General features: G+C 42.0%; 1 protein-coding gene across 1 annotated transcript in view; it reads left to right on the forward strand.

The window, feature by feature from the left end:
- Positions 1-8,060: 8,060 nt before the first annotated feature.
- The window catches only part of LOC143015858 (glypican-6-like), a 64,454-nt gene continuing 57,570 nt past the window's right edge, over positions 8,061-14,944 (forward strand). The window contains exon 1 of the mRNA XM_076169967.1: positions 8,061-8,208. Coding sequence (XP_076026082.1) covers positions 8,061-8,208 — 148 coding nt within the window. The remainder of the gene's footprint in view (positions 8,209-14,944) is intronic.

Genomic DNA, 14,944 nt, shown 5'->3' on the forward strand with positions numbered 1-14,944 from the left:
CTCAAAACCTGCACCTATAATAAGCAACCAAAAAGATGAACGAGCGCGAGTGAGAAAGGAAGGATAAACTCAATCTGAGCCCGCAGTTTATTGATTTAACAAAAATGCGATGTTTATTATGCTGACATTTCTGCGTGATTATTGACTGACACATCCATCGTTTTTGGAAATGTCGTGTGTGGTTTATTTTTCTTCTCACCGTTGCCGCTCCGGAGCCTTTGACATCCTCTGCGACGTCTGACATTAAGAACAAACGGCGCGGCGGTACACAAACGCAACGACATGTTTGTGATCATTTCCTGGAAGTTTCATAGATCCCCGCTGCAGACGCCATGACACAGGGCCTCATCTGAGAGTCCTCGCCACTGATTCATTATGCTGCATTAAGATGCCCTGGGAGGAGGAACGGGGCAAAGCTTGAAGGATTGCGCAGCATATTAAATGTGTTTTGCTGAACATCAGTGGAATGAAGAAATCCCAGGGAAGATCCAAATACAGACGTAAAAAAATAACAAATTGCAGGTTGAAAGCTGACACCTTTGAACTCGCTGCTGGGATACTAAGGTGTGGGAATGAAACGTAAGAAGGCAGGTTAATGTAGTGTCACTCACTGTATGAACGGATGTGTTTGATGATGTTTTCATGTTGGTTGCTCATTACCCTCTGCAGTCTGTGGATGGTTCCCTATTTTTGCAGCACTGATTCAGCCTTGATTGAAGAAGTAATTACAGAGAATCCGTTTATTTACTTGTCAACAAACTGCATGTTGAAAATCCTGTTTTAAGTTTTTTCTGGGGGGGAATTTCTGCATCAAAACAACGCAAAGCTCTTAATTTTTGTGTAACTGAACATGAAACAAAACGCGATCTTGAAATCTTTAAAGATGCTTCTGTCATCTAATGTTAATGCTAATTGATTTCCAAGTCAATCAACCCCAGAGAGGGAGGAATTCTCTCTCTCTCTGTGCATGATCGGGCAAGATTATAATTCAAAGCCTTGAAAAGTGTGAAAGATTTCAGTTTCAAGTTTCCTATTTAGAGTTCTAAGAATGATTTGGTTGTCATGATATAAACACTGAATGCCAGCGTCAAATAAAACCAAGTAGGCAGTAAATCTATCATGGAAGAAATGAGTTTTGTTGTTTGCTGTATTTGCATAGCGTAACTGTTGATCATTTCTCGGTACATAATGGATTCATTTCTCATTGTCGGCGCAGGACGAGCCCCAAAGACATGTTTGTTCCTACTGCGGTGAACAATCGCTGAGGTGATGAAGAATGAGCAATGACAATATATTCAGAGTCTTCCTTTGCCTCTGGGCTTTAGAGGAATGTGTGGGACCTTTCTGACCGTATTTTACAGATGCTTTATTGGTGAATCAGTGCAGGAGAGAAGCATTAAGCTGCAAGAGACACAAACTATCTATCACACACACACACCGTGACTTTCACACTCAGGCATTTACCTGGAAAATATCATTTTTTAATGGATAAGTTGGATCGTTCCAAACAATGTATAGCATAAATCAATGTATCCTCTACATTTCATAAGCATCATCCCTGTAACAGAATGGGTTTAGTCTTTGTACAGCACAATTCATGGTCGCCTCCTTTATAGTATGACCAATGAAAACATAAAGACACAAATTGAGGTACTTACTCATCTCCAAGGCAGGGGCAGATTTAGAAGGAATGAATAGAACATTAATAACAAAAAAACCTTATTACTAAATCATTAGAATAATCAAGCAAAAATCAAGACACAAGAACATTTTGGCTCAAAGCTTGATGCTTAGCAGACAGGACTGTGCTGGGTTCAGGGTTATGTTGATCATTTACATGTTTAACACTTAACGTAACGGAAGAGAGGAGCTGACATCCTTTGTTGTATAAATAAAGAATAATGTGTGGCCACGCATCATAAGTCTGAACTGGAGGCGTAACGCTGGGACACTGGCCACACCTGATCGCTGTCTATTACAGCCATAAAACCAACAAGCACACACACACTCTCCTGTCCTTTCAGGGCCTGAATGAAGTCATCAGGAGTCTACAGGAGTCACATCAGGCGTCACAGCCCATAATAAAACAATGGATCCATGTTAATACATCATTCCTACTTTGAAATACAAGTTCAGACTTATTCACGGCATGGACGCGAATATTTATTGATCCCACGCACACAATTTTTATTAACAAAGAATGTTGCCTCTCTTCTTCCGTTGGAACTCTTTCCTTCCATTCAAAGTGCTTTCCATAGGGCCCTCTGTGCCTCGGTCGGTTAGAGAGAACTATGCACAAGGTGGTTGTTGCATTCAACGACTGGCTCCGACTCCACAGATTCGAGTGTCGCAGTGTTTGTGTTGCCGTGCCCTTGATGATGAGCTCCGTCACCCCACAGCGCTCCCATCACCGGGAAACAGTCTGATCATGTCAAGAGTCCTCTGACTTCCTTCATTCACGGCTCTACTTTTCTGTCTATTCTCCCCAGAGTGTAATTAAGGTCTTTAAATATCTTCACATCTCTCTTGTAATTGAGATCTTTGACTAAGGAGATAATAAGCATCACATTGTTTGAGCCTGACATGAGTGGATATGCTTGGGTTTGCACACTGGCGTACAATACACAGCAGGGAAAGATTCTGTGAAATTACGGTTGGAGCTGATTTAATTAGAATGACTTGACTGTGACTCAGTTCAACCCCAAACACAATCACAACGGGCAAATAAAAGAACTGAGCACAGCCAAGGTGCTTTCTTTTATTTGTATGAATTTTTCTATTGATCTAATTCCAAAATCATGCATGAATGGAAACAGGGAGACATGGCGAAGACAATCTGAACTAATCATTAACCCCGTGTGTGAGTTTGCGGGTATAAGACCCACCGTAGATAATCCGGCTTGACACGACGTTAAAGGCTTCGGTAAACACACTCTTATTCACACTTATTACTTACACTATTCTTGGATATAACAAGGGAAAAACAGACTGTCGTGAATTTTGCAGGTGTGAAGCGAGGAAATATCTCACTGAATGCACATTTCCTCATCGCTTGCATGTACACACACACACACACGCGGGCAAACAGGTCTGTGTGTTATTGATTTTAGTATTCCATTTTTCACTTCATTTAAATTCTCTGTTGATTTAAACATTTCTGTTTTGCATTTTGGACCCATGGGTGGTGCTCTCATGTATCGATTTGGAATGAGAATAAATGCGTCGCCGCAAGGTTTGTGTGGTATTTTGCCTGAGGAATTTGCAACCTTGTTATGGCGGAGGAGTTTTTGTGCCTCAGTGACCATAATAGCGACGCAGTAAGGGCACACGGGTCCCAGGTGGGGGGCAAGCGAATAGCAAATCAGAGCTCTATGGGTTGCTCAGTAAAACAAAAGTGGACCTCACCAGGAAAAGGGGCACTGGGGCCCAATCCTGTAGTCGGGTTTGGAATGGAATGGGCTTTGCAGTTTGAATATCTACTCTCTATTGTCGAATAACTAATATAGCTTTTGTGAGGGCACTGTTTTCCTTTTTCTTCTCCTGGTGGGTCTGTCTCCACGCGCTGTGCTGTGCTGTGCTGTGCTGTGCTGTGCTGTGCTGTGCTGTGCTGATACACTGCAGCTTGTTTCACTGGGACCGGATTAAGAGTCCCCATCCTCAGAGCATCTGTTCAGAGCAGCAGGAGTTACGTCTCTTCATTGCTCAACATTACTTGTGAACAAGCCTTGTTGGAGGCCCAGAAGCCACAGATTCTGGGTATTCCTCCAAGGATAGGCCTCCATCTTTCTATCCAGGATATGTATATTATCTTAAAAATAGTCATCAAATGAAGGAGAGATTTTAGAAGGTCGGCCCAACCCACTTTGTAAATGTTCAGCATCCCCCAGTGAACAGGTGGACTGACTGGGTAAGTAAACATTAAACAAATGAAAAATACATGTTTGTAACCGACTGCTCACTGACTTCCTGTTCTCAGTGGGGGGTTCTTGAGGGTTCTTTCTTCAGTGTAAGTGGAGAGGACAAATAAAGGGAGCGTGTATAACATTCTGCAACTAATCACAGTTTGAAATCATAAACCAATCATAAAGTGTTGATGTCCTTCCAGATGGATAATTCTGGGCTCTGTGCACTGCATTGTATCACACAAAACAACTTCACACACTTTGGATTATTTACTGTATTAGTTTGAGAGCTACAGATTGATTTCTCCTCTAACTACCAATTTTATCCTTTAAAAATTCCCTCCTACCAGAGCTGAGGATTGCAGTGAAACCCAACAACAACAACAACAACATAATTTTGTCGCAGATTGTCAATAAAAGCTGCTGAATGACGCTATGCGGACGAGTCACCCAGATAACAAAAGGTGTGAGTGCAAGGTGTGGAGGCTTGCAGAGAGCATTGTGATCGGAAAACTATCCCACCTGCCAGAAAGCGTATCCGGTCACGTCCCGATTGGATCTCTGTCACAATAGCCTGGTGTGAATGCAATGTGTACAGCTGGGCCACATTCGGGAGATAAAATCTGCTCGCTGCGCCTCATCTACCCAGCTATGCTCACTCTCATTCATAAAGACATTTGAATGGGAGTAGGGACTGGGTGTAAATGGGGACCTGGAACGTGGACAGGCACAGCACACACACGCAGGAAGGAAAAGCTTGTTCATTATTTAGGATTGGATGAGGAGGAAGGAGAAAGGAGGAAGGACGGGTTAAAAAGGTGCAAAGATGTCATTATCCAGATAACTTATCTGAATACGATCGCATTTCAATACAGGACTTTAGTTGGTAGCAGACAAAAACTGTACATTTACACCTTTTAAAAGGCAATAATGTGCATGAAATAACAAATAAGGTACCTTTAAACAATGCAGTCTATGTCCCACACCGTCCTGATTGCTTCCCTCTTAACGCCCACTCTTGGCCTTACACACTGTAGGTGGAGACAGTGTGCAGAGGAAAGACAGAGGAGACATAAATTGATACAAAGTGGTGAACTGTGAATCATAAAGTGCACATCTGATTCCCACTTTGCACCTGTTATGGTTTATTTATACAAAAACGTACCTTTAAGTGCAAAAGTGTGCTTACATTGTAGAGTGTTAAAGGTGCCACCTAAGCACCTTGTGTCAGGGAGAAATGACACACGGTCGCCAAGGTCCTGAGGAAGAGGCTGTCAGCAACAAGGGGGCCGTTTGATGCATTCATACCTTTTCACATAGTTGTGCTTACCACCAGCAGAAAGTTTACAACCAACGATTGAGTTTGTGGGATTGTGTAATCCATCCAGTTGTGTAGTTGTATTCACTCAGTAGCTTGGTTGTGTTGCTCCTGAGTGGTATGAATGTGACAACAGAATTGTAAAACATTGAGAGCATCTTCAGTGTCCTTCCCTTTTTACTGTTCTTGGGTCCAAACTTGACCATTAGAGGCGGAGAATTGTCCAGAGGGATGACATCATTAAGTGTGCCTGTAAAGTATAAACATACGCCTGCCAAGAAATACGTCAACTCAGCAACTTCGACCTGTTGCCACTGCAAACGTGACACAAAAGTGAAGAGGAAACTTTATTTTCGGCCATAAGCATTTGTCCGTTTATGGCGTAGAAGCATCATCACATCTCAAATGTCCTCGTAGAGTTATACAGTATAGAAATGAGAATTCTGCCACACTTTATCGCCAAGCAACTTGTCAGGTGTCTTATGAGAGAAATTCCCCCCCCCAAAAAAACATCAAATTGCATTGACAACTTTTAATGCGACAATGACTTTTATCTGAATGTAACTGTTCAGTGATGTAGAGTAATGGACTGAAACATCTACAGGATAGAAAGTGTCACTATAAGCCCAAGCTTATTCTCTTTCAGTGTTTCCCTGAGGGGAGACCAAGTCATTGCTGTGTAAGTGAGAAGTTTGGGCACTAAAGTCTTAATTCAAGACAGGAAACACAAGTCCTAAACTTTATAATTACTCTATGATTCAATGAATGCAAACAGATTTTAATGTATAAACAGTGTATTTTTTTCATACTTTTGGATCCCCTTGGGGAAGATATCAAGTCTTTCCAAGTCAAAAGGCTCAAGTGCAACTGAACAACTTTCTTATTCCCATGCACACCACGCACATCACCATATGCACTGCAAACATCTGCTGTCTGCCAGCCAACACTATCAGGAGACATATGGCAGTGTGTGTTCTGACGTGCTCAGGAACGCTCGGTTCATTTGGCCATTTTCTAATTCAAAGAGTAGCTCCCTGTTGAAGGGTTCCTCATGGTAACAGCTCAGCCAGGTTTATACATTTGTGACCGTAGTGTTGTGAGGTTCCATCTGCCACCAGAGCTGTTTGGAGATACGAGGCTTTAAAGTTTTGCTAGTCTAACTCTTGCAACCTTTGAGTTTTTTAAATATTAAACCCATACATTTGCAAATGAAAAAATAGCTCCAAAACCACCTTCAGTTTATGTGCTTCAATCATTTTCAACTAACATCCCAGCTACAACCTAAACATGAGGTCATCACATTGTTTACCATGCAACAGTCCATAATTAACTATAATTGTGGACGAGTGTCACCGTCTCAAACACGTCACATTAGACACTTTACCACATGTGGTATGTCGTCCCCATAGGAACACTACGCGGAACCACGGCAGCCATGTTAATCCACTGTTGATCTACCCGTGGATCAAGCCGCTCCAAGATCAATAAAGCCCTGTAAGCCTGGCACACGGTCTCCACAGCATCCTTTACATGCCGAGTTTATTCAGCTGGATAATGGGCTCCTGCTGCTGTCTCACTTTGGTGTCAGGCGGACGGGCGTATACGTAACCAACATTTACATTTTATAAATTCAGCAATATCACAATTGCTGGAACATATAGCTTTATTTTTATGCTCCTGAAAATGGGAGTTTAACTTCCTTTAATTGAGACTTTTATTGGTCCCTAACTGAAAAACAAGACCTGCATGGAGACAGTTTTACTTTAACTCTTAACATCAAACAATCATTGTTCTTTACTCTCTTTGGGTTGATACTGGATGATTGGATGATACTGGAATTTCTTCTTTATACCTGTCCATCATGTATGGGGGTAACAGAGGGTCCGATCCTGTATTATCAATATGATTTGGAGTGTAGATGCATTACAAATCCTCCTCATAATAAACAAATACATTATTTATTATCTTTGTCCAGTTTCCATATAGAACTGAGTGACACCTAAAGCTACAGAGCTCCACAGTGCAGCAGTGAGTGTGTGTGTCCTGACTGAGCATATCTGAGTGACAGGCAGGTGTACCTTACATTGAGACGCCTTCTTATTTAGACAAATTCATCCAAAAAATGCAGCTTTCTCTTATTCTCTGCACACCTGAATAGCTTTTGTCCACAGCTCTCCTCCTCCTCCTCCTCCTCCTCCTCTTTCCTCTTCATATAATTCCATTCTTTACCTCCACACCTCCATTGATAGGTGGCCCGGTGTGCCAGAGGACCAGTCTGGATTCCACTCCATATTTTGTCTCTCGCTTCGCCCCGCCAGCGCATCTGCTGCGTGCGCGGAGACTCACACACACAGAACACACACACACTCTCACACACACACGCACACGCAGCGTCTCTCTCTCGCTCTCTCGCTCTCTCTCTCCCTCTCACACGCGCGCACATACAGCTTTTTCACTCTCACACACTCTCTCAGCCAGCAGCCTTCTCTCTCTCTCAGTCAGTCCGCTCAAGCCAAGTTGAGTGAAAGAGCGTCGGGGAAAACGCGCCGCCCGGATTCATGTGGCACCATCCGGACCCTCCGCACCTCCTCTCCGCTCCTCTGGGGGACTTTCAAGCCTGCTCGGTCGCGATCTAAACTCGTTTTTGCTTCCAAGAAATGATGTTTGCAGACATCTGAGTGACAACCACTTAAACGCACAGTCAGTTAAGTACCCGCGGATTTACTGCAGGGGGACTTCTGCTCCTTCTTCTGCTCCTTCTTCTTTTTTTCTTTTAAGCAGGAGACTGCAGAGGACCTGTAACAATTATACGGATCTTTTTTTTTCATAAAGAAGTGATCATGCTCAGAATAGAGACCATCATCTGCACTTTTTCCGTGCTGTCTGTCGCAAGAGCAGATTTCAAAGCTCGGAACTGCAGTGAGGTGAGGGAGGCTTCCCTAGGCAAAGGATTCAGCTTCTCACATGTTCCTCTCCAGGAGATTCCAGGTAAGGATGGACCCCGAGGAGCGAGACCCTCTTATACCAATCAATCAATCAATCAATCCAGCAACCGATCAATGCCAATATCATAACATCAAGGCTTGTGTGTGAAGCGAGGAGTTTCTAATCCTCTGAAGTTATGAGTCGGGGTGGAATATCAGCTATTCCCGTTAGATCTATAAAAGTATTGAACGTTGCCTCAGAGCTGCAATCAGACGGAATAATCCAGGATTTAAAAGATGTTTAATATGCAGCACATCAACCACCTGTCACTCACCCTGTTCACTGACCCAAACTTGTTATGCCTCTTGTAAGACACCCACTCATTTACAACTGACAGACAGGGCTGGAGTTTGTTTACATCCAGATCTCTGCTATGTGCCTCAGCTTTCACTGCAGCTTTGAATCAAATCAATTCGACCAAAAACCTGCTGATAAACAGAGCAACTCCTCTATATACAGTATATTACACCTGATCTATAGGTTCTCAAAATGTAGTGCACGTACCACAGGCGGGACATGAAGCGCCCCCTGGTGGTGAAGCAAATAATTCATGATATTACATTACATTACATTACATTACATTACGATCATTTAGCAGATGCTTTTATCCAAAGCGACTTACAATAAGTGTGTTCAACAAAGGTAGATAAAAGAACTTCAGGTCACATATTACAACAGATAATCAACATTTTATCTTCTAGCCATATTATTGTTGCATAGGATTAATGAGGAAATACATTTAAGCTCCGAGTTTTATTATTATTGTCTTGATTATTAAAGTGTTGCATAATTTTTTGTGTAACTTTCCATGGTTAAAAACATCTAAGAGTTTCAATTTCATTACAGCAGACATGCACATGATGTTTTTCTGTGATTTTGCACTGAAGTTGCTGTCGTGTGTTGGCGAGCTGATTGGCTCAGAGGTCATTCTTGGTTCAAAAAGTTTGAGAACCAAACATTTCTAAGTCTCTAAGCCACTGTAATGCTTTAAATTGGGCACCAACAGTGAATGTGAAGAGAACCCCCTTCCCCTCACACACACACACACACACACACACACACACACATCGCTGTAGCAGATTGCCTGTGTGTGTCCAGTAGACATCTGAGCGTGTGCTAACCAAGCAGGGATAATGAACGGTCAACTCAGCAGATTAACTTCTGTCCTGTGAAAATTAAGTGTTAACGTGAAGGGGAAACGCTGGCTTGCAGAGCTCCAGCAGCGCTCCATTTATAACCAGCATTCAGCCAGGCCTCATAATTTCAGCTGTGCCTTATGGAGCCATTATCTGAAATTCCTATACGTTACAGAATGACAAATTAGGGCTGTAATGCATCTCTGAGTTGTGACAGTAGAAGGTATGAAATGGACAAATCACACCTGCAGAGAATACTTCCACAGTATAGCTCCCATATCATCAGGGAAGTCAGTGTGCCCAAAACCAAGGATTTGCTCAGTGTACATGAACAGATACATTGCATTCATTGTCATAGTATTGTTACAAGTTACAAATCCAGTGATTAGGTTGATTTCCTGTTTTTCCTGTGCTTTTTACTAAGGTGAATAATGTGAGTGTGTGCGCCCTGAGAGAGCAGTGACTCAGGATCCTGCTTTGTTTTATTATCTCAGGTGACTGATTTGTCTTTCCAGGCCGTGGTTGTCATCCTTCAGGGTCTGTGATTCACTCTATAAAAGCGGCAAACCTGGTTGCGGGTAAAAAAGGCTGAATATTTGATAAGAGGCACACCTGCTCAGCGATGGGATGAATAGCTGAATGATTAAATCCTCTGGATCTATGTCCCAGACATCACTACTAATCTTTCAAATGAGTGAAAAATTCAATCTCCTCTCATCTGTGAATGATGTCGTCCCGAATAAAGGCCTTTTGATCTGCTGTATGAATGAGCCATAACCTTACATGTCTGTTGGAAAGACAGCGATTATCAACACCTCAGCACATTTACACAATGATAGGCATGCCCTTCATGCCTGTCACTTATCATCATCGCCTCTCACTCATGCAAACAACATTTGAGCTAAGCCAGCCAATCCTGGACTGAGGTAAACGCAGCGGCAACTCGATTTTAAAAAACGATCAGGAAGAAGTACGAGGCCCTCAGTTTGAAGGATATTCACTGTAAAACCGCTTCAGTTGTGGTTTATCAAGTTTGTTAGTTTATTAATTTATTTTCTGGCGTAAAGCAAACAACTGCTTTCACAAATCATTTCACAAAATGTGTTTGTTCCCCTACACAAATATTCAGTGTACTCCAGCACACCATTCTTATAGAGTTACTGCTGTCTTTGCACTTTCTATGGATAGTGCAAACTGGAAAGGCACCGATTAGAGAGCATACCTCCACCAATGCCGAAAAGCCAATACAAAAGACTGTCGTTTTCTATGATAAACACATTTCGATTGTTTTATTACCTTTGACAAAATGGTTCAGGTTCAGCTAGGTCGAGGTAAAAACGATAATGCACAAAGAAGATGGTATTTGTGGGCTATACTAGTATGCAACAAGTGCCTTATCAGTGTGTGATCTGCATGTGCTGTAGGTTCACAATATGAGCTAATTAGAACTGAAGGGGCTTAAGAGTCTTATGGCAGATTCCTTTAATCCGTTGTGACATTTGCTTTGAGTTAATAACACTTCATGTGAGAAGTCTATTGTTTGTTGTTGGACCTGATGCAGAGCAGCTCTTGACTCTTCCTCCTGTATCTTATTGTTTCACACTTCATTATCAATAATCATTTAAAGTGATGGCTCTGGGCTATGTTGTTGACTACTTTAAAATAGATGAAATTAATTTGCACACTCAGCTCCGTTCTCTAAGAGATTTTTATTTCACCTTAAAATAATTTACACCTTAACCTTTATTTTTATACCAATGAAGGTTTTCATGATTAGAAAACTCAAGTGCCTCTCTGTGTTGTTTAGATGTGAAAAGGAAAAGCTGAGAATGTTGGATTTAGTCTTTGGTGCGTTGTCAGACAACAGGAAGCGGGTCAGATGGAATGACTGGAGTCAGTGTTATTGACAGAAATGCTACTTTGGTCCAAAGGCTGAAGGTTGGTATAGTAACTCTGCCAGACTGAGGCCGTGCTTGTGACCGGCCCAGGCTGCAGGCTCTCTGCAGCTACACTACATGATGAAGGCATTCGGAACCATAGGAGCATGAACTTGTGGATTTTTCCAAGTCTGTTGGAGTGTTGACACATCTAAAAATGCTGCCCAGAGGGTCTCTCTCTCTCTCTCTCTCTCTCTCTCTCTCTCTCTCTCTCTCTCTCTCTCCCTCTCTCCCTCTCTCTCTTTCCTTTCTCCCTCCGCTGCAGACTTTACTTCAAGGTACTAAATCAACTGTTGGCAAGTTTATTACATTTTAGACTTCTAAATCCAAATTCTTCATTGCTCTGGTAAAAGACCAGACCTGCACTCGGTCTTGCTCCTGCTGTCTCAGGAATTACCCAAAGTCGGAGATTAGACGAGGGAAAATTGGAAAGCAAATCACACGGTCGGCTGCTGGATTCATAGTTCTAAGCTGTCATTTGACGTCCGGCTCTGCTTACTGGCAGCCGTGAGAAGGAGATGGGACATACATTATGGAGCCGATATTTTATGTGATCCTTGACGGGGCTGCACAATGAGGTATTTTATCTCTGCTGGGTGTGCGCAGGTCCTCTGCTGTCATGTAACAGGATGGAAAGGATTCAAAAGGGCTAAATAGGAGTCCCTGCAGAGAGAATGGTCAGGTGACTTTGTTAGCCCCTGCAGGTTACAGTGTTGCTGTGATGCATTGTCAAATTATTGTGACTTTCCTGTCTGTCACGTATGCACCAGGGATACACTTATAAAACATCAGGGTTTCTAAATTGGTTTGTTAAACTCTAAGATGAAATGCCTGTAGATTTTCATAGGGAAAAGCAAATTGACTGCTCTTCTGTCTTACAATGGTTTCAAACTTAACATCCAATATCCCAGAAAACTCCTCTGTGTGCAGTGTGTGCGGTTGGTTCGTGCTACTTGAGTGTGTGTGTGTGTGTGTGTGTGTGTGTGTGTGTGTGTGTGTGTGTGTGTGTGTGTGTGTGTGTGTATGTGTGTGTGTGTGTGTTTAAGCAGCAGCCTGTAAGATTGTGGTGTGAGATGAAATTGCATAGAAAATTCCTCCTCCTCCTCTTCATCCTCCTCTTCCTCCTCCCCCTCCTCCTCTCTGCACCCCTGACATGATTGACAATCGGGGCAATGATCCCCCTTGTGGTAAATGGTGGTATTTTTGTGGGCTGGAAGCTTCTTAATTTATGCAATGAGGATTTCAGCAAATTCTACAAAAATGTGTTACACATTATTGCTTTAACTATCTGCCATAAATAAGTTTTATTCTAGGAGTATTAAATGGAGAAAAATGGCAAGAATGAACACCGTGGCTGTATTTCAATAGAAAATAGTGCCAGTGTTGATCCAGAACCAGAGAGTGTGAAGTCTAAACTATTTGTTGGATTAAGAACTGCAAATCAATGGATGCAGAGAAATAAACTGTATGTATCTCATTTACAGTACATGTGTTCAGATTAACATAATGAAGGTTATATTGTTGTTGTAAGTCACCTGAAGGCAGCCATCTAAAATCAATACCGTAATCTAAAATCAATGTAAATACGGCAGATACAGTCAAGAGGCTCAATTTCTTCTGTGGTCCCTTTTTGCACGCTGGTGTGAACAAAAAGAAAATAGATTAAAATGCCTATGAACAAACACAGGTCCATCTATCAGACATTCATACATGCACATACCATATACATGTCATTCATAAAGCTACAGCAGAAGCAGTGAATTCATACTGTGACACACTCTATTTACACAGCCATGTTTACACCTCCGCAGCACATTGACACACACACACACACACACACACACACACACACACACACACACACACACACATGCTGCAGAATAAAAAGCAATCAATCCTGTGTTAACATTTCCAGAAACCATGTTTTAAGATTGTCTATGTAAGAACAAAGAGTTGGCAGCTCCCTTAAGTGGTTTGCTAAAATATTCCAGGTCTGTGAAGCTCGATTTGAAGATACGTTGATTCTTAGTGGTGTTTTTCTACGTTATCATGCTGCAATATCATCATTACTAAGATATTAAAAAGATCTTTTCATGGAAAAAAAATAGGGAAAATGAAGCTGTATTATCCTTCATCGCATTTTTGTTGATACATTTTGGTTAAAGAGAAATAGAGAGTTTGAGTTTTGCAATTGTCATACATGTTCAACCAGCAGGAACACAAATGTTGCAAAAGAAGATTAGATTATAACATGTGTGCTGGATTAGATGTTTGTCTCTGCTGTGATTCATATTAGATCATCATAAAACCGTGGAAGCGTGACTGTAATGGCACAAACTAAAACACGTGCTGTGGCATTTTTATTGTGAATCTGGGAGGGAAGGGATGACAAATTTCAATGAGCTGAATGAATCCGCGCAGGGCAAACATTAAAATATTGGCGACGGAGCCGCAGTTAGAATTAGAATTGGCAATTATTGGCCAAGTTCTACACGGTGGCACCGGTACTGAGCCAGCGTCTGCTCTATGTAGTGTAATGTGAGAGTGTCCTACTGCGACACACTGGGGCGCTCTATCAGGGAAGCAAGAATCCTAACAATCATCACTTTTTTTCCACGGCAGAGGGGATTTCTCGAATGCTCCCTCCATCTCTGTCATCAATCACGCTCATGAATGCCAAAATGGCCTCATGATGGGCTTCCTCTGCGGGCGCTCCCTCTGAGACGTGTCGGGAACGCTGTGCCTGGAGTGTGGCTCAGGGAGGGAAACAGGGAGGGAAAACTAAAACAACACGGTGTCCTTCAGTCAAACGCTTTCAAAAAAAGCTCCAGCAGGGGAAATGCTTGATTTTTTTATTATTTGTATGGTTTAGAACTTCATTTGCTTTGCTTTAGATGAAATTACAAAACATTTTCTTTCAGTTTGTTTTCATGTCAGCTTTTTTTGATTGGATTCATAATTAACAAATTCAAACTCAGGCCGTTTAAGTTAAAACAAATATTATGTTCAAGCATAATTCTTTAATGATAAGCAATGTAATTAACTTGTGAGTTGTTTTATTCTGTTAGTGTGGAATATAAACTGTCTTTCAGCTTCCTATAGGGAAACAAATGTGAGTCAGGGGGACTGAATCATATTCCTGGGATGTAATTCTCTCTTTGTCTGTGTTCTCCTCTGGGATTTACTTCCAACTTCACATCGCTCATAACTCGGGTTACTCAAATCTAACGCAGCCGGCACATATTAAAGCCAGGAGGGATTTTAGTGGACAGTTGCAGAGATTAAAATGTTTATTTTGCTAAATCACAGAGATTGCGTATTGTTGTGTATTAGGCAATAATTCCTGACATTTGGAGTTGAATTTCACCGACTTTCATCCCAGAAACAAAGCTTGATTTCGGAAAGCTTTTTGCACTCACATATACTGTATATGTGGCGCGCGCGCACGCACACACACACACACACACACACACACACACACACACACACACACACATACACACACACACACAGAGAAGATGTTTACACTTCATCATCCTCATCTTCACAGGGACCAAATTAAAGCTCACTCCTTTGCTTTTAAGTGTCACTTTACTTGTGTGTGTGTGTGTGTATATATAGAGCATATGTCTGTTCGTATATATACACAGTTTCTGTATATGCGAG

Source organism: Genypterus blacodes, unplaced genomic scaffold (genome assembly GCF_046128005.1).
Source record: "Genypterus blacodes isolate CSIRO-AG114 ecotype Tasmania unplaced genomic scaffold, CSIRO-AGI_Gbla_v1 ptg000214l_1, whole genome shotgun sequence".
Classification (NCBI taxonomy): Eukaryota; Metazoa; Chordata; class Actinopteri; order Ophidiiformes; family Ophidiidae; genus Genypterus; species Genypterus blacodes.